Source organism: Aethalodelphis obliquidens, unplaced genomic scaffold (genome assembly GCF_003676395.1).
Source record: "Aethalodelphis obliquidens isolate GAN/ISIS:26980383/991018 unplaced genomic scaffold, ASM367639v1 scaffold21, whole genome shotgun sequence".
In the NCBI taxonomy this organism is placed as follows: domain Eukaryota; kingdom Metazoa; phylum Chordata; class Mammalia; order Artiodactyla; family Delphinidae; genus Aethalodelphis; species Aethalodelphis obliquidens.
Window position 1 is genome coordinate 23699553 of NW_020837965.1, and position 20484 is coordinate 23720036.

General features: G+C 47.0%; 1 protein-coding gene across 5 annotated transcripts in view; it reads left to right on the forward strand.

Moving 5' to 3' along the window:
• EVL (Enah/Vasp-like) overlaps window positions 1–20484 on the forward strand; it is a 164215-nt gene that overhangs the window by 74941 nt on the left and 68790 nt on the right. Inside the window, exon 1 of one of the 5 annotated variants that reach the window (XM_027120561.1) lies at window positions 10814–10988. The exons of 3 other annotated variants lie outside the window; for them this stretch is intronic. In XM_027120561.1, coding sequence (XP_026976362.1) covers window positions 10978–10988 — 11 coding nt within the window. In that variant the 5' untranslated portion in view covers window positions 10814–10977. Of the gene's footprint in view, window positions 1–10813; window positions 10989–20484 lie in introns of those variants that run through there. One more of the 5 variants, XM_027120565.1, reaches the window with a different exon arrangement.

Here is a 20484-nt window from a genome sequence, read left to right on the forward strand (position 1 = left end):
GTTGGTGTATCTGGAATTTTTGTTCAAAATTATAGATCCACTTCCTTAAAAAATGGTTACTGATTATCATTGCTTATTCAAACATAAATTAAACCTCAGGCTATAAGAAGCTTCACTAGATTTTTGCCCCGCCCCCGTAATTTTTCTAACTATTTTAAAAGACCATTTTAATCATTCTGCAGTCTGCAATTCAGTGATATTTAGTACATTCACAGTGCTGTGCAACCGTCACTACTATTTAGTTTCAAAGCCTTTTTATCACTTTTATCAAAAGGAAACTCCGTACTCATTAAGTAATCTCTTCCCATACCTCCCTCCCCTCCCCTCCATATTAATTATATTTTTAATGGGTTTTTTTTTTTGATGTCTTGACATCTTTGGGGGGCCTTGCTGGCTGGGGAGAGACTGCCCCTCCCAGGGCTGGCTAATTCCTCTAGACAGTAAATTTGTTGGTGGGTCCACCTTTCATGTACAGACCAACCAGTCTGGAGTCCATACCCTCAGCCACCCCCTTTATGTAACTCACACACCAGGCCAGTACTTCCCCTGCCCTAAATCAAGCCTGGGACAGGTACCAGACAGCTAGGGACAGCCCCTGGGCCCCACAGCCTGCTGGAATTATTCAAACCAGCCAATCCTAATCTGTTTACCCTGCTCTGCTCTTCCCACGGAAACTCCAAGAAGGGCTGTCGCCTCTGCCTTCCCCTTGCTCCTTCCTGCCTCCTGACCAACACTGGTGCTTTCGCAATCCCAAACCTCTTGTTTCGAGGGAAACTGTCGGTAACGTTAAACTTTTCTTAGAACGGCATTGTCGTCACTCAGTCACCTTTATAAATGAAAATCCAGACACAAATGACCCTCCTCACCCCACCCCGCCCCGTGACAGCAGTAATCGGTGAATTCTGGATATCACATGTAAATGGAAGCATACAGTATGTGGCCTTTCATGTCTGGCTTCTTTCACTTCGCATAATGATTTCAAGGTTAATCCGTGCTGTAGCGTGTGTCAGTACCTGCCTCCTTCTTATGGCTGAATAGTATTCAATTATGTGCTCCCATTTTTTATATCTTATTTCTTCCTTCGTAAATTTTCTTTTCTTTTTTTTTTTTTTTTTTTTTTTTTTTTTCGGGGGCCTCTCGCTGCCTTGCCCTCTCCCGCTGCGGAGCACAGGCTCCGGACGCGCAAGCTCAGCGGCCATGGCTCACGGGCCCAGCCGCTCCGCGGCATGTGGGATCCTACCGGACCGGGGCACAAACCCGCATCCCCTGCATCGGCAGTCGGACTCCCAACCACTGCGCCACCAGGGAAGCCCTCTAAGATCTTATATACCTGAAAGTACATTTCCCCCGCCCCACATTTAAATAATGGTTTAGCGAGGTATGAAATGTGAGTATCAAAAGTTTTTCGTCCAGTATTCTGAAGCTAATATCCTGTTGTCTCACTGCAGCTAGGATATGGAAGTCTGTTCTGATTTTTGTTCTTTAATTGGTCATCTGATTTTACTTGGAAAACTTTTTAGAATTTTCTCTCTGTCTGATTTTTTTTAATTAATTAATTTTGTTTTATTTATTTCCTTTTGGCTGCATTGGGTCTTCGTTCCTGCACGTGGGCCTTCTCTAGTTGTGGCAAGCCGGAGCTACTCTTTGTCGCGGAGCGCGGGCTTCTCATTGTGGTGGCTTCTCTTGTTGCAGAGCATGGGTTCTAGGCGCATGGGCTTCAGTAGTTGTGGCACGCGAGCTCAGTAGTTGTGGCTCGCAGGCTCTAGAGCACAGGCTCAGTAGTAGTGGCGCACGGGCTTAGTGGCTCCGCAGCATGTGGGATCTCCCCGCACCGGGGATTGAACCTGTGTCCCCTGCATTGGCAGGTGGATTCTTAACCACTGCACCAGCAGGGAAGTCCTCGTCTGATGTTTTTGAATATTATTATAATCCTTGTATGTGCACATGCACACTTACCTTTTTTACTTATCAATTCTGTTTGTCACCCTGTGAGCCTTTTCAGTCTGAGGTCTTACATCTTTCTTGAATTCTGAAAAAGTCTGCCATTATTTCTGCAAATATTTCATCTCTTTGTTTTTCTTTCCTTCTCAGATGCCTTTTTCACAGAAACTGGTACTTTTCTCCTGTCCTCCTCTTTTTCACTTCCTGATGTGTCAGGTCAGGTCTTTGACCTGATTTTGTGTTTCTCATCTCTCTCAGTTCTTCTGCTGAGGCTATGCATTGAGTTATTTCAACAATTATATTTTGATACTAAAATATTGCTTGGTTCTTCTTTCTCACTGCTTATTCCCACGTCATTATTAAATCTTTCCTTATATCTCCAATAATTTTTATCATGCTTATTAAATTTTCAAATTCCGTTTCCCATGGTATAGGTTCTCTAAAGGAGAAACTCCTGTGTGTTTCATTCACTGTTACACTGCTCTACTACAATACTGCTTCACTTCCTACTTTATTTTTTTTTATGTTTTAGTTTTATTGAAGTATAGTTGATTTACAATGTTGTGTTAGTTTCTGGTGTAAAGCAAAGTGATTCAGTTTTGTTTTGTTCTTTTTCAGATTCTTTTCCATTGTAATTTATTACAAGATATTGAATGTAGTTCCCTGTGCTATATAGTAGGACCTTGTTGTTTATCTATTTTATGTACAGTAGTTTATATCTGCTAATCCCAAACTCCTAATTTATCCCTTACTCCCTTTCCCCTTTGGTAACCATAAGTTTATATTCCATGTCTGTGAGTCTGTTTCGGTGTCGTAAATAAGTTCATTTGTGTCATATTTTAGGTTCCACATACAAGTGATATCATATGGTATTTGTCTTTGTCTGACTTACTTCATGTAGTACGTTAATCTCCAGGTCCATCCTTGTTGCTGCAAATGGCTTTATTTCATTTTTTTATGGCTGAGTAATATTCCATTGTGTATATATTACCACATCTTCTTTATCCATTCATCTGTCGATGGACACTTAGGTTGCTTCCATGCCTTGGCTATTGTAAATATTGCCACTATGAACATTGGGGTGCATGTATCTTTTCAAATTATGGTTTTCTCCTGATAAATGCCCGGGAGTGGGATTGCTGGATCATATGGTAACTCTATTTTTAGTCTTTTAAGGGACCTCCATACTGTTCTCCATAGTGGCTGTACCAATTTGCATTCCCATCAACAGTGTAGGAGGGGTCCCTTTTCGCCACACTCTCTGCAGCATTTATTATTTGTAGACCAACACTGCTTCACTTCTGACACCGGATGTGGGGTTTTCACACATCAAGCAGTTCTGCAGTACCAGCTGGGTGTTCTAAGTTTAACTCAATTCTGATGCTGTTTACTTGGAGATAGCATCAGATCCCACAGGTTAAGGGCTCTGTCCCACAAGGCTGTTCCTCCCCCTGCTTCAAATGCCAATCACAAATCCAGGTTATTACCTGGGCTTCAGACCAACTGGCTATTAATTGGAGGCTCCCATGCCCCCTTCCTGGGGTTCACTTAATTTGATAGGAGAGCTTCCGGAACTCAGGAAAGCAGATTATTACAAAGGTTATTAAAGGATACAAATGAACGGCTAGAGGAGAAGATATCAAAGGCAGGGTCCAGAGGGTGCTGAGCGCAGGGGCTTCTGTTCTCATGTTTAGGTTGTGCGCCCCTCCCAGCTTGCGGATACATTCTCTCCACCCACCTGGAAGCTCTCCAACCCTGTCCTTTTGGGAGTTTATGGAGGCTTCATTAAAGAGGTGTGATTGAGTAAATCATTAGCCATTGGTGACTGAACTCAATACAGTAAGTCCCCTACATACAAACGAGTTCCATTCCGAGAGCTTGTTCGTGAGTCCAATTTGTTCTCAAGTCCAACGGAGTTAGTCTAGGCACCCAACTAACATAATCGGCTATATAGTACTGTACTGTAATAGGTTTATAATACTTTTCACACAAGTAATACATAAAAAAACAAACACAGGGCTTCCCTGGTGGCGCAGTGGTTGAGAGTCCGCCTGCCGATGCGGGGGACACGGGTTCGTGCCCTGGTCCAGGAAGATCCCACATGCCGCGGAGCGGCTGGGCCCGTGAGCCATGGCCGCTGAGCCTGCGTGTCCGGAGCCTGTGCTCCGCAGCGGGAGAGGCCATAACAGTGAGAGGCCCGCATACCGCAAAAAAAAAAAAAAACACAATAAAACAGTTTTAACCTTACAGTATAGTACCTTGAAAAGTACAGTACAACAGCTGGCATACGGGGGCTGGCATCGAGTGAACAGGCAAGAAGAGTTACTGACTGGAGGAGGGAGAGGAGGTGGGAGATGGTAGAGCTGCAGGATCATCAGCAATAGGAGATGGAGGGCCAGCTGCAATTTCACTCACGCCTGACGTTGATGGACTGCACGTTTGCATCTTTGAAAGTTCACAGCTTGAAGGTTCGTATGTAGGGGACTTACTGTATCAGCCTCTCTGCCCTCCTTGGAAGTTGAGGTCAAGGCTGTGGGTTGCAAGTTACAACCCTCTAATCACATGGTTGGTTCTCCAGGCAACCAGCCCTCACTCATCCTTAGGGGCTTTCCAAAAGTCACCTCATTAACATTAATTCAAGGGTAGTTGAAAGGGGCTTGTTATCAGTAACAAAAGACATCAGTTTCACTGTTATCACACAAAACTCTTTCAGGAAGTGAAGACCAGAGGCCAAGTATTATAACAAAGGATGCTTCCATTCCTCTTACACTTTGGAAATTCCAAGGGTTTTGAGAGCTATGAGCCAGAAACAGGGACGAAGACCAGATATATATTTCTTATTGTATATCACAGGTTTCTTCATTAGTTGCCTTTCTTTTAAGTCTTTTTTTTTTTATAGTGCTTACACTTCTCAGAGATATTATCATTTTCCCCTGTGAGTTCATCACTGTTTCCTTGGAACATTCAGTTGCCTCGGCCAGTCCTGCTGATTTATGCTGCAGATGAGTTTGGCCAGGACCTTAGTTGGGATGGAAGTTCCTTGGGGCAGAGAACCGTGGTATTATGGGCAAGGCTCAACCATTCCCTTTCCAAATGCTGAGATTTGAAAAACAAGCCCGTATCTGTCCCCTCTCTGTACCACTAATAATTCCTGTACTTTTTGAGTCCCAGTCTCTGCAGCAGAATAACTTAACAAACATTCTGAACACCCAGTATGTACCAAGAATTGTGCTGGTGGGTACAGGTGGTTATAAAAGATGAATAAAACATGGTAGCCCTTACCTAAAGGATAGTGATCTGTGACAACTATTGATAATGCTGTAAAATGCTGAAGAAACACAGCAGCAGGAATAATTTTCTCTGGGGGCCTGGAGGGCATTAGACACCTCACTGAAGAGGCGATATGTAAGCTGGGTCTTGAAGGACAAATCCAAGTTTGACTACAGTTGGTCATGAACCTTGCTAGTAGGTTTTCCTAACATGTCAATGATGTTAACTAATTCTGTGTAGCCGTTTTCTCTATCCTCTTTTTCTCTACTCCTAGAACACAAGGACCTACTGCTCAGAACACTTTGCTTCTTTTTAACACAAATTCTCATGGAAAGCCAGTATTACACAAGCATAATTTTTTTCTGTATTTCTTAGTCAAAGACCCTTTTATGCTCAAATATACCACTGAGGCAGAGTAGAAGAGCGGTTAGTCTGTTTAAAGGAAAGGAAACTAAAATCCACAGAAGGTGACTTCCCCAAGCCACACAGCAACTAGATCTTAACTAGATCTCCTAAGTAAGGTGTCCTTTAGTATCGCTTCCTGATTCGTTGTCAACCATTCTGCTTCCTTTTGGGATCTAGCCCCGTGGAAAACACCTCCTTCAAGTCAGTATAGTTGTTGTTTATTGAACATGATCAAGGGCCAAATGCTTTAGCATTTAATACCCTGTGTGAGATTTGGCGCCCTTCTCTTTCATTTGTTCATTCATACATTCATTCGTGCAATTAACATCTACCCTGTACCTACTATATCCTAAACAGTATACTAGGTGCTGAGCTCAATTCATAGGAACACATTATAGGGTGCTACCTTAAACGACATTTCTTAACTCTCTCACTAAATTGCTCTTCAAGTGTCAACAGCCCCTATCCTGTTTTTCCAATACTTTCTGTTTCCCTGACACAGTTGATGGTAGGAATTGGTGGTGTACCTGCAGCCCATAGTTATTAATATAACCAGTCCTTTCATTGAACAGATGAGGAAGCCAGGGTCGAAAGTGAGGAAGTGAATGCCCCTGGACATACAGCGTGCCAATAATAAAGCGTGGGCTGGAGTCCATGTCTCATAACACCCTGTTCATAAATCTTGCCACATTTCTTGCTCCATCTCATAATCCTACTCAAGTGCTGTATTAAGCCAGATGGTAGAGTTTTTAAAAAATGCCCCCAAAAGATTCACTCTTACCTGTGACCTACTTATTGAAACCAAGAAAAAGCAGTAGTAACATGTTTGGAGGACAGAGGAAATGAAGGATGAAAGTGAAAGGCACATTTCTCACAGTGAGGATATTTACACTGAAACTAATATCTTTAGGAAATGCTCAGGAAATGAAAAAGAATACCCTTTGGTACTTTAATAATCATAATCAACTTCTGCTTCTGGCCATGACAGAGTATTTGTAATAGACTTGTCATCTTGACAAAAACAACTGTGAAACTGAACAAAATATACAAAATTCCTAAATATATGAAGGATATTGAAACTCAGACAAAATGTTAAATTCTGGCTGTTTTCAGGCATTGAACAGGCAGCGCAGTACTCTGATCTTTGAGTGGAGAAACGCACATGATAAGCCCCACAATGGCTCTAGCTTTCTACCTGGAGTCTCTTTCTGGTCTTGGCACAGAATGGTGGAACCCAAGCTAAAAGTTGATCTTAGTGAGTGGAAGAGTCAGTTGTTGGAATTCCAAGCTACTGAAATAGCTGGATGTTGCAGGGCAAGGAAATAGGGAAGAGGAAGCCATGTTGAGTTTTGTGTAGGGAATTCACTTTGGGTTGTTGGCTAAGAGCTGGCTGTGCATGAGTAGAACGGCACTCTCCGTGAGACCTAGCACAGATTCCCTTCTCTAGGGCTAAGAGCTGAATGATGATGCCAGAGGTCATGCAGTGCTGGGAAATGCTGGAGATCCCTGTCCACCTGAATGAAGAGACCTCACTGAGCAGCACCTAGGCATTCAGTTGAGACCCCAGAACAGCTACGCATTAGGAGTAAGGACTATGCCCTTGAGTAAGGGACATACCCTAGGGCTAAATCAAAATGGAAGTAGAACTTAAGAAAGAATTAATCCAAGCTTGTTAACAATAAAAGGACATGCCAATAATTTACCTAACTGCCAGGACAAACTCAATACCTTTAAAGGAAGACAGCATAGCCGAGACTGTGCAGTGTATCATAACGGGAGAGAAATTATATAGAGAGGATTATATGAATGACGGCTGACTTCTCATCAGATACCATGGATGCCAGAAGACAGTAGAACAACATTTTTAAGGTGCTGAAAGGGAAAGGAAAAAATCTCAGAATTCTCTATTCAGAAAAAAAAGTGCCTTTAAGTATGTAAGCAAAATGAAGACATTTTTCAGATAAAAGAAGAGTAAGAGAATTTATTGCCGGCATACCTGATGTACAAGAAATGCTATTGGCAGTTCCTCAGGCTGAAGAAAAAGGATGCCAGGCAACTCAGATGTTTAGGAAAGGGTGAAGAATACTGGGAAGGATAAATATATATGGGTAAATATAAAAGACTTTTTTCCATAATTAAAAAATACAAACACACATACAGCGTTCTATTGAGATTATATAATGCATAGGACTACTATACCATTAAGGGTGGGAATGGATTTATGCAGTTATAAAGTTCTTACATTTTACATGAAGTGTACAATATTAATTCTAAGTATATTGTACGAAGTTAAGAATGTATATTTTAATCCCTAGAAAGACGTCTAAAAAGTAATGTAAAGAGGAATAGCTAAAAAGTCAATAGAAAAATTAAAATGGAATTCTAAAGGGTACTTAGTTTACCCAAAAGAATGCAGGAAAGGCACAACAGGGGAACCAAAAACAAATGAGATAAACAGAAAAGTAGCAAAATGGTAGATCTCTACCCAATCATATCAATAAATTAAATGTAAATGGACTAAATATTCCAATTAAAAGGTAGAGATAGGGCTTCCCTGGCGGCACAGTGGTTAAGAATCCGCCTGCCAATGCAGGGGACACAGGTTTGAGCCCTGGTCCGAGAAGATCGCACATGCCGCGGAGCAACTAAGCCTGTGCGCCACAACTGCTGAGCCTGCGCTGTAGAGCCCGTGAGCCACAACTACTGAGCCCATGAGCCACAACTACTGAAGCCTGCGCACCTAGAGCCCGTGCTCTGCAACAAGAGAAGCCACCGCAATAAGAAGCCCGCACACCACAATGAAAAGTAGCCCTGCTCGCCACAACTAGGGAAAGCCCGTGCACAGCAGCAAAGACCCAACACAGCCAAAAATAAATATATATATAAAATAAAATAAAATGAATAAAATCTATCTTAAAAAAAAAAAGGTAGGGATGGATATGTTCATTAACTTACTTGTGGTGATTATTTCATAACATACATATATATCATGAGCCAAGGAGTACAGGTAGCCTCTAGAATCTGAAGAAAAGGCCAGGAAGTTCTTCTCCTTTAGAGCCTCCAGAAGAGACTGTATCACTTCCAACACCTTGAGTTGAGCCCAGTGAGGCCACGAGATCTATGTCAGATGGCTGGCCTACTATTATCTTACAAAACTAAGGTAATAAATTCGTGTTGTGGTAATTTGTTATAGCAGCAGTAGAAAACCAATAAGGATGGAAGAAGATATACTAGGTAAATAGTAAGCATAAGAAAGTTCCAATGGCTACATTAATATCGGATAAAGTAACCTTAAAGACAAAGAGTGTTACCAGCAATAAAGAGGGGCATTTCATACTGATCAAAGGGTCAGTTCATCCGGAAGATAGAATAGTCTTAAAAATATATGTACCTGACAAGAGCTTCAAAATACATAAAATAAAAATTGGCAGAAATACAAATCCACAACCATGTTTGGAGATTTGCTGCTCCGCGGCATGCGGGACCCTCCCGGACCGGGGCACGAACCCGCGTCCCCTGCATCGGCAGGCGGACTCTCAACCACTGCGCCACCAGGGAAGCCCATGTTTGGAGATTTTAACACCTTTGTCTCAGCAATTGATACAATTAGACAAAAATAAATCAACAACGACAGCAAACCAATAAAGACATAAGATCCGAACCACACTTTTTTTTTTTTTTTTAATTCATTTATGGCTGCGTTGGGTCTTCGTTGCTGCATGCAGGCTTTCTCTAGTTGTAGTGAGCGGGGGCTACTCTTCGTTGCTGTGCGCGGGCTTCTCATTGTGGTGGCTTCTCGTTGCGGAGCACGGGCTCTAGGTGCATGGGCTTCCGTAGTTGTGGCACGTGGGCTCAGTAGTTGTGGCACACGGGCTTAGTTGCTCTGCGGCATGTGGGATCTTCCCAGACCGGGGCTCAAACCCGTGTCTCCTGCATTGGCAGGCGAATTCTTAACCACTGTGCCACCAGGGAAGCCCCGAACCACACTTTTAACCACCTTGACTTAATTGACATTTTTAGAAAAATGCACCCAGTTTCAGAACACATCTTCTGACTACCTGCTGGACCATCAAACAAGTCTCAGTAAATTTAAAAGGACTGCAGTCATACCAGGAAGAACCAAAGAAGAAATTCTAAGTATGTTCTTTGACCACAGTAGAATTAAATTAGAAATAAATAATAATAACAGAGGTAAGATAACACCAAATATTTGGAAAGTAAACAAAATATTTCTCAATAATCTATGGATAAAAGAAGTCAGGGAAAAATAGAAAATATTTTGAACTAAGAGAAAATGAAAACCACAATATGTCAGAGTTTGTGGTTTGCACCTGAAGCTGTGCTTAAAGGGAGATGCGTGTCTCTGAAATCCTTTGCGAGTGCGCTGTCGGCCTTCAGCTCTCGCTGCCTGTGCTTTCAGCCCTCTAGTTAGAAGTGATCTCTCTTTTGTACTGTTCTCGGTGTAGCTGTTTTCCACTATATCAATCATAACATCTTAACACATCAACTTGCTAACCTGTCAGTCTCTTCCTTTCTAACCCGCAAAAACCTTTTAAGGACAAGTAACTGCTGTTCCCATCGATGTTTTGTCTCTAGTTTCTAGCACAGTGCATGACACTTGGTGGGTCCCAGTCAATTTTGAATGAAAGATTGGGAATGGACCTTATCTTCATGAGGACCCTGTGGAGACAAGCAAACTAAGAATTATTAGCCCCATTTTACAGTTGAGAAAACAGAAGCCCAGGTTCCCTTAATGAGCCAGTGACAAGGCCAGGTTTCCATCATTCCTCAGAAATTTTCCTTTCGGGTCCTAAGTTGCTGACAGAAACGTCACCATTAGTGAGAAGCGTCTCCCCAACAGAATTGTAGAATTTATACCGGGGTAAAACTAAAGCCTTCACCAGCTGTAACCTCATCATGTCGTCTTTTATTCTCTGGAGGTTGGGCCAGGGCACCTTTCCGTGAATGCTTGTAGGAAGCCCTCGGCGCTGGGCCTCGGCGTCCTGACCGGTGAGGGAGTCTGGCCCTTGACCTTTCAAAACGCCCTGCCCGGCTGCGACCTCATCCCGGCCCTGCAGAAAGCGCTGGAGCTGGAGGCTGCAGCCTGGCGCTTTCAGGCAGCCCACGCTGGTGGGTCTGTGCACCACGAGCTCTGTTTCTCTATTTTCTACCTAGGTTTCAGTTCTCAACTGGGGTTTGTTTCTCCGTTGCCTCTGGTTCAGCTTCCTTTTCCTGTTTGGTTTTAAGTAGAGTCTAAAAATCAAGTTGCTGCCTTCCGAGGGTCTGTGCCCTCTGATCAGCTGGCCTGGTGGGAATACAGGACTTACCTCCTCGGGTTCCCTGTGCTACAGACGTGCAGCCATGGCCACAGTGTGAGTACGGGGACCAGAGGGGACAGAGGGACGTCAGAGGAGACCGAGAATCACGGGGACTGTAGAGATCTCCCCAGATCCCCTGGGTGTACTGATGGGGAGACCGAGGACCCAGAGGGCAGAGGACTCTCTCACAGTCACACAGCAGGTTATGATGGAACCTGCCCTCTCCGTCTGCTGGCCTGTCCACTACGCTGGCCTGTGTCTCTGGGTGCCTGTCATCTTTAATGGCTTTTTTGTGTGTGTCAGAATCACTTCCTCAGCAGTCAGGTGCCTGTCTCGGGTGGTAGAGGGGGCTCTGAACTATCTGAGGGGACTGGGGCTTGGCTGAGAGATGCTGTGGACAGGTCCTGGCTCTTCTCTCAGAACGACCTGAAAGCATCAGGGGGTTTTCTCTGAATGCTGGGCACAGAAGGAGGAGCTGGGGTGCCTTCTGTACAAGTTGAGACCTCATGGGCTGTCACAGCAGAGCCCTGACCTTCTGCTTGAGAGACTTGGGACTGACTTTAGACCGCAGATCACTTAGGCTGCTGCGGTTTAGCACATGTGTGAACACCAGCCGGTCTGTGTCCTGAACTGGTCATTGTGAGCGCCCTTTCCAAAGGTGAGATTACGATTCAGACGGGATTTGCCCCTGCCCTGCGACCCCGTACAATACTGTGGCTCGTAGGACAGAGCTTCATCCTCTGGGATTTGGGGCATTGACTTGATCGACTCACTGCAGCTGTGCGTCTCAGCATAAATTATAATCCCTCCCCTTAAAAATTACTTCACAGTTCCCAAACTGCTGTTTCACCGGTTTTCTTGATTCTTTCAACCGTGTTGGTTGGTTAGCTCAGGAAGGGGGCATCACTGCTGTTCTGTGGGCGAGGAGGCCTGGCCTCTGATCGGCTGTGGCCCTCGCTCAGGGTTGCATGGCTGGTTGAGGAGGGACTGGAAGGAGAACCACCCAGAACAGCTGCGTCCAGCGTTTCTCCCAGGATGCAACACGGGCTCTCTAGGAGCATTTTGCAGGGAGTTATGAGAGCTGACACACAGTAAGTGGGGCCCGTCCGATGCTTCTGGTCAGCAGGGGAGCTTTGGAGAGGGCGGCGCTCTCGCGCCATGGCGCGGCCTTGGGCAGGCTGCCGGAGCCCTTCCTCCAGGCGCTGGCAGCTCTCAAGGCCAGGGCCGCAGTTGGCCTTCCCTGCTCCTTTGCAGCCAGTTTCCTATCATCCTCGAGCTCTAGAGGACTTGTGGGTGGAGCTGCAGCAAACCAGACTTTCCGTTTCAAAGGCTCGTTAGCTTCCAAAGTGGGCAGGCGCCAAAGTCATTACCTGCCGAAAACTACACTGAAGAGCTGAGTCTACTCTATCCTGTCAACTACTGACTGCAGAAAATAGTATCAGAAGTAAACCAGGAGGAAGCAAAGCATTTCTTAAAAGTCTTTTAAAGTTGTAGAACTCTTAGGAGTTTCCATCTTGAAAGCAGGTTGAGACCATCTACAGTAGATCACCTGGGTTAGTGGTGCTTCAGGCATCTTACCCTCCACTTCAACCAGATCCACTCTCTTTTATCTTTTTAAAGTACTCCTCGATATTTCTTTGAGGAAAAGAAGTTGTATTATTGCTGGTGATGATGATTTTGAAATCTGAAAACTACTTATTTAGTCCAGCTCTGAGGTATACACAGTTGGGGAAATTGAGGCCCAGAGCTGGGGCAGAACTTGTTCTTTGGTGAGTGAGTTAGTGGTCCAGCCAAACCAAAACCCAGGTTCTCGGCACCCACCCTCCCCGTACCAGGCTGCCTGCGCTCACGGTGCCAGCGGGACCGCACGTACAGCAGCTGTGAGAGCCATAGATGGTTTGCTTTCCACATGCTGACATAACAGAGATGTGATCGCTGGATTCCTAGGTCACCGTGGTTCCTGTGGTGGGGATGGAAAAGGCCTTCCCATCATGAAAGCGGGTCAGTCCCAGCTCCGGCCATCCATCAGTCAAGAAACATTTTCTGAGCACTCAACCCTGGGCTGGGACTGGGGAGTTCTCTTGAGCACGTGCCGGCGTACAGCACGCTCTCCCGGGCATGATTTCATTTAATGCCTACGGCGATCCTGAAGGTGGCAGCTATTGCTTTTATTGTTCCCACTTCATAGTGGAAGAAACCACGGTAGAGAGGCAGGGAGTAAGTTGCCCAGGAAGTGAGAGACCCAGGCTGGAGCGGGCCTCCTGATGCAGACGCTCTGCACTCTTGCCCCTGAGCTGGTCGAGTGGGAAGGCGGTGTTCTCAGGAATGAAGGAATCACAGGGCCTTAGTCCGGTGCAGTGTAGACCATGGTGAGTGTAGACAGGAGGCACGGCAGGAGTTGAGAAGTCGGGGGCTGCCAGGAGGTACTTCAGGGAGAAAGTGGGGTCTCAGGTAGACTCGAAGGATAGAGGTGAGTTGTATTTTTATTTTTTATTTTTTATTTTTATTTTCGGCTGCTCTGGGTCTTAATTGCAGCATGAGGGATCTTCGTTGTGCCATGTGGGATCTTTTTAGTTGCAGCATGCCGGCTCTTAGTTGCGGCATGCGAACTCTTAGTTGCAGCATGCATGCGGGATCCAGTTCCTGACCAGGGATTGAACCCAGGCCCCCTGCATTGGGACTGCAGAGTCTTACCCACTGGACCACCAGGGAAGTCCCAGGGATGAGTTTTAAAAGGGACCGAGGGGCCGCTCTCGGTGGCAGGGAGACAGAGGGAACAGGACAGACGTCCTGAGACTGCACTAGGGGCAGTAGGAAGCGGGCGCACGGTCGAAAATCGTGGAGAAGCGGAAAGCCCAGCTAGAGCGACAGCAGAGGCGGGGCCCTGCTCACGCCCGCTGCAGCCTTCACCCCCCAACCTGCGCGAGGGCATGAGGCAGCCACGCCAGACCTGGGCATGAAAATATGAGGAGGGGCCACACGGGGAGGGACAGCGAGGGGAAAGACCCTGAGACGGGAACGGCTCGGTGCGTCCAAAGGTCAGGAAAGGAACGGGGAGGCTGAAGCGACATAAGGGGAGAGTGAAGGGAGGTGGGGCGGAGGGGCAGCCAGGCCTCATCACACAGAGCCCAGGAGCCCGGAAGGAGTCCAGGCTGTGTCTGTCGTGTCACGAGAAGCCTTTGGAGGGGGTTACGCAAGGGGAAACACATCCGATAGAGCTTCAAGAAAAGTCACTCTGGTCACTGAGTGGATAAGGGTCTGTAGCGCGACAAGAATGGAGGTAGGAAGGCGTCGGGGAGGCTGCTGCAGTCACGCAGGTGACAGGCCACGGTTGGGACCAGTGATGGAGCCAGTGGCATAGCGGGAGAGTAGCCGGATTTGGGAGGTGCTGTGGAGGTCTAGCCTCTGGGACTGCCCGCTGGATCCAGGGTGGTGTGAAGGAGGGAAGTGAATCAAACCCAACTCGGGCGGACTTGGGGAAGGCCGGGTGCAAGCCTGTGTACTGGCTGGGTCGGTGGGGGTTAAGCCGGTGCAGGACGGCTTCCAGGGAGTGTTGGCTGAACGAGGCTGCACGAAGCGGGAACTCAGCGCGCCACGGCAGCGGGAGGACTGCACGCGTCAGTGATGCGTCTGACCCTTCCTGGTGCCGCCGGGTAATTCCAGCCCCTTCCCTCGTCTCCCTCTTGTCCTTACCGTGCTTGCTTGGTTGGTTTTCTAATGCACTTGTCACCTTCTGACATATCACATGACTTTTTAGTTTGTTGTTTGTCATCTGTCTCCACCCCACAAGGATGTAAGTTCAAAAGTGGAGGGTTTTTTGTGTTTTGCTGACTAGGGTATCCTCAGTGCCTAAAACAGTGCCCAGCAATACACATTTATTAACTTGCTGGAATTAATTAAGTACTTTGGTTACGATACTGGAGATGGCTGGGCCACCGACACTGCCAGCGGAGCTCCGCAGTGTGGCCTGTTGGAGCAGCGGCCAGGAGAGCAGATGTTCCGTGTGTTCTCAGCTCGTGATGGAGCCAGGGCTCTCTGTGCGACCAGTCGGTAGTCAGCTGCCTGGGCACAGCAGTCACCACTTATTCCACAGCCCTTCAGAGCTTGAATAAGCAAACGTGGAAGAAGTCCCACGGCCTGGCCACCCCACGGTGCCCCCCAGCCCACACCCTTGCCTCTGCTACAGGGTTTGGAAGACCGTCTCTAAGGGCAGCTGGTGTTTCCTTTGACGTCTTGTCCTCACAGGCGAGTGTGAGTCCCGGAAGCTCACAACCAAACGAGCCCTCAGAGATCATGCTGTGCGTTTGCTGTCCCGGGATGTGTAGCCCAGTCATTTGAAGACGTCTTGAAACTTTGCTGTCTTCTTCTATTCAAAGAATCCAATGTGTCTGCAGTGGAGAAACACTCCCATAACGACTCTAAGTTCTTCTCATGGGAGTGTGTTGTGTTCCCTGGGCTTCCTGAGGCAGGAGATGGTTGAGAGCTAGTCTAGACTTTGACACCTGAACCCTTAAAAGAGAAAAGTAGCAGCAGTACCCTTTTCTGAGTGTTCCATGCCAAGCACTGTGCTAATTACATTGATGTGATTCGACATGTGTTGTACTTGACCCTCATCCTCGGAGGTGTTCGTTGCTGTTCCCATCTCACTGGTAGAACAGGGGTCAGCAAAGGTAGCTTGCTTGCTCCAGGTCACACTGGTATCACTTGGCAGAGTTGGGCTTTGAAGCCAGGTCTCTTGTGTTTTCAAAAGCTAAGCTTAGCTGTAGCCTCTCGAAGGAACTTGCCCAGAATGACCATCAGAGTTAGAATCAAGGCTCCTAATCTCTGTCTTTCTTTGTAGTCTCCGATTTTCCACCGTTAGTACCACGGGAGACGGGAGACCTCCTCAGCCCTCCTGTGGCGCCCACGCTTCTCTCCGTCAGTCATCTGTTCATTCACCACCTCCCCTCCCAGCCTAGAGCTGTTCGTGGACAGGGTCTGCGTCCGCCCCCATGGCCAGGGGATGGCACGCACTCATTCTGATGCGAATCTGAGCCGAACCGCCCCGCCGATAATCAGGGGTGTCAGCCGAGGCGCAGCCGGGTCTCATTCCCAGGCGATTGATTAACTTACCCTCGGGGATGCGTGTACCGCCCCAGTCCTTGGCCCAGCCAGGTCTCTACCGCTGTCCCAAGGCCGTGTTAAAACCTGTTCCACTCCCACAAGTGGTCAGAGGCACAGACTCTGGGGACACAGGCATAGAGTGGAATTTAAATACGTTTGAAGTTGGAGCAGTCCTCGTGTGCACATGGCCTGTCAGGTGGCTCCCCAAGGGAAGGGCTGCGTCGGTGGCCTCGAGAGAAAGTGTGGGAAGGGGTTGAGACAGGATCAGTCTAAGGATGTCAGGCCCTCTCAACAGTTGGTTGGAGTGTTTGTTCCAGATTCCACTAGACTTCACAGAGAAGTGGAGCCAGCTGTCCAGGCATCCGGGACACTGGCATCAGAGCAGAGAAAAGGCAAACAGTCTTTTTTTTTTTTTTTTTGCGGTACGCGGGCCTCTCACTGTTGTGGCCTCTCCCGTTGCGGAGCACAGGCTCCGGACGCGCAGGCTCAGCGGCCATGGCTCACGGGCCCAGCCGCTCCGCGGCACGTGGGATCTTCCCAGACCGGGGCACGAACCCGTGTCCCCTGCATCGGCAGGCGGACTCTCAACCACTGCGCCACCAGGGAAGCCCTGGCAAACAGTCTTGACCGCATATGACGTGGCAGTCTGGCTCTCCCAACCAACTTGGGTAGAAGAAAAGATACTTGGGTTTGATACCAAATTTGTTCTTCACTTACCCAAAGCCTTTCTAACACTCACAAAAATGGAGCTTAGTCACCATTTGAGATTATGCGTGTTATTCTGTGCGGATCTAATTTATTGTTTTCATTACTGTAATGCAGCAGTTCTCAAAATGTGATCAGGAGACCTACTCTTTTAGGGGTCTGTGAGTCAGAACTATATTTGTAATAATACTGAGACATTATTTGCCTTTTTCACGCTCATGAGTGCAAAGTGGAATTTTCCAGAGGCTTACATGACATGTGTTGACATTGTCACGGTGACAGCCCAGGAAGTGTATACTTGTGTTTTTAAAACTTCTTAGTTTTAATTTCAAATATGGTAAATACAGATAGACTTAATCTCCATAAACAGAAGCTTTTTGGCACCCTCAATAATTTTTTAAAATTTATTGAAGTATAGTTGATTTACAGTGTTGTGTTAATTTCTGCTATACAGCAAAGGGATTCAGTTATACATGTATATACATTCTTTTTCATATTCTTCTCAATTATGGTTTATCACAGGATATTGAATATAGTTCCCTGTGCTATACACTAGGACCTTGTCGTTTATCCATCCTATACATACTAGTTTGCATCTACTAATCCCAAACTCCCACTCCATCCTTCCCCCACCCCCACCTCCTTTGGCAACCACAGGTCTGTTCTCTGTGTCTGTGAGTCTGTTTCTGTTTTGTGAATAAGTTCATTTGTGTCGTATTTTAGAGTCCACGTGTAAGTGATATCATATGGTATTTGTCTTTCTCTTTCTGACTTATTTCGCTTAGTAGGATAATCTCTAGGTCCATCTATGTTGCTGCAGATGGCGCTGTTTCATTCTTTTTTATGGCTGAGTAATATTCCATTGTATATAGATAGGTACCACATCTTTATCCAATCATCTGTTGATGGACATTTAGGTTGCTTCCATGTCTTGGCTATTGTAAATAGTGCTGCTGTGAACATAGGGGTGCGTGTATCTTTTTGAATTATAGTTTTGTCCAGATATACACCCAGGAGTGGGATTGCAGGATCATATGGTAATTCTATTTTTAGTTTTTTGAGGAACCTCCATACTGTTTTCCATAGTGGCTGCACCAATTTACATTCCCGCCAGCAGTGTAGGAGGGTTCCCTTTTCTCCACACCCTCCCCAGCATTTGTTATTTGTAGACTTTTTAGTGATGGCCGTTCTGACTGGTGTGAGGTGGTACCTCACTGTAGTTTTGATTTGCATTTCTGTACTAATTAGCTGCCATCTCCAGTAGTTTATACGGGCGTACAGGGGTCCTGAGACCAAAACAGTTTGAGAACCACTTCTGTAACATAGTCTGTTATGTGACTGTGCTATGAAAGACACGCACAGAATTGGTAAAAGCCCCTGGTTCAGGGGGGTGGCTCCCACTGGTCGAGAGGAGGGCACTGGGATGCAGGGGCCTCTCCAGCTGAACAGCTTTCTGAGATGACATCACATTTCCTGGCCTGAGTGGTGGGATCATGGGAACCGACTTCTCACAGGCGTGAACTGTTTTCAGAATAACATTTTACGTTTAGAACAAAACACCAAAGCTGTAGGCATGAACTGTTTCAGAATACACATTTTAAGTTTAGATGAAAACACCAAACCTGTTTCAGGCCTGTTTCCATTAAGAGGAAAAAAGGTCACCCTAGAGGGGATTTACTCATTACCAAGAAGAAAGGCACCTTTCCATTGGAGACATCTGGCGTCTGCTCGGGTAGACAGGCTTGCCGCTGCAAGAGAAGGCACCTGAGTGTGCTGCCCCATGTGATGTGGTAGGATACATGCCCACTACCACCTGTGCTGTGTTCTTCCTGTTTACCCTGAATTTAGTCACGAGGAAACAATCCAGGATGGGGACGGCCCCCAACACAATTGGCCTGATCTCTTCACACACACAAAAATCAGTATCAGTGATAAACAGGAAAAAAATAGGCCCTAACATTCTAGCTTAAAAGAGAGTAAGCAGACAACACAACTAAATGTAATGCATGAGCGGATCCTAGATCTATAAAAAATCAAAACATTTTGGGGAAACTTGGGTAACTTTTAATATGGGCTCTGTATTGGATCTATTAGTAAATTACTAATTTTCTTAGATGTAATAATGGTGTTTAAGTTATATATCAGAACGTCCTTATTTTAAAGAAATGTAAAAACCTTAGGATTGATGTATCATGATATCTGGAACTGTCAAATGGTTCAGAAAAAAATGACATAAAAAAGAGAAAACTTGCATGTGGCAAAAATGCTTTATTCAGGAGGCAGAGAAGCCCTATCTTGTAGCAGAAAGGGGTCTGCAGTCTAGTCCCGGCCTCCCGCATATTAGCTGTGGGACGTTGGTAAGCTTGCCCCCTTCACTTGGCCTGACTCCTCCATCTAAAGAGTTCCTTACGAAAGTTTCTGGGCTCTGACAGGGCTGTGTTTCCATCCCTGTTCCTTGGTCCCTGGATTGGGATGCGGTGCCAGTACGCCTGGTGCAGGCTTCCTGGTTCCCCTGGAATGCGTGCGTGTTGAGAAGTAACGGGAGGCCCAGGGTGATGGCCAGGAGCACCAGGCACTCTGCCCGAGACGCACGCACCCCCACCCTGGGCCAGACGCGCCAGGCTCCCCTTCTGCTGCGGGCGCTCTGCACCCCTGGAGTGCCGTGGGCTGCGCGCGCGCCTTCCCTTGATGGCGCAGACCGCGGCTTCTGTTCAACACACGGTCTGCTTTCTAAGGACCAGGCGTGGGGATATATTTGCTTCGTAGTCGGTACTCAGTGAAAGGGGTGTGTTCTTGGTTTATTTGTTAAATTAATGCGGGAAGAGAAAGCAGTGGTGGCCCGATCTCAGGTGGGTCGTGACCCCCTCCCCACCCCACCCCACCCCAAAGAATCCTCGAAGGCTGAGAAGCAGGATGCCTGGCAGAACTAGGCACACTCAGAAGCAAGCATGTATTCAGAGATAATTACTGAGCAATCCAGCAGGTCCCAGTTATTGGAGCTACAGAGATGAACATCTTTAAAGCAACCACAAAAAACCTGCCTCGTGGGGGAGAGAGAAAATCAGCAGACCTTCAGGACAGTGGCAGTGAATGGACAGGTGTTTCCTGAAGGCAGTGGCACTGAGCTGAGAAAGGCGAGATGTAAACTGTGGATGTAGGAAAGAGAAGTTGTCTTGAACGAGGGACATACTGGCTCAAGTAAACAGCACGTCTGCATGAGGTAAGACTTGAGGTGAAGCCAGTGTGAGGCGCCTTCTGTATCCACGTTGGAGCTGCCCTTACCCCTTATTCTTTTAACCTCCAAGGAGAAAACTAAGGTCGGGGGCTCCTGAGTGTGACCTGGAGAGCCACCCTGGGCGTTCAGGTGGCAGCGCGCAGGCTGTTGGGTCCTGCCTTTGCCGGGAGCCCCAGGGCGGAGGCCTGCCCACTGGGGGCACAGGCTGTGCTGCCGGGGCATCTCCCACGCCGGGTCTCCGAGCCCTGCTTTGCCCACTTACTCTCCTGAGTGCCTGCCCCTGGGAGGGTGATGGCCCACCCCCCGGAGAAGGTACTGGGTGGCTTTCCTTCATGCCACTTACTGTACCTGCCACTGTTCTGCAGGTCTGTCTGGCCGGGTATCATATGTCTCAGCCTGACGGAAGAGAAAACGAGAGCTAGAGAGGTAGCGGCTGGGAGCAGGGAGTGGTGCCAGCTCATATCAGCTTACATCAGCCAGACTCACATTCACTGGGTGTTTATTGGG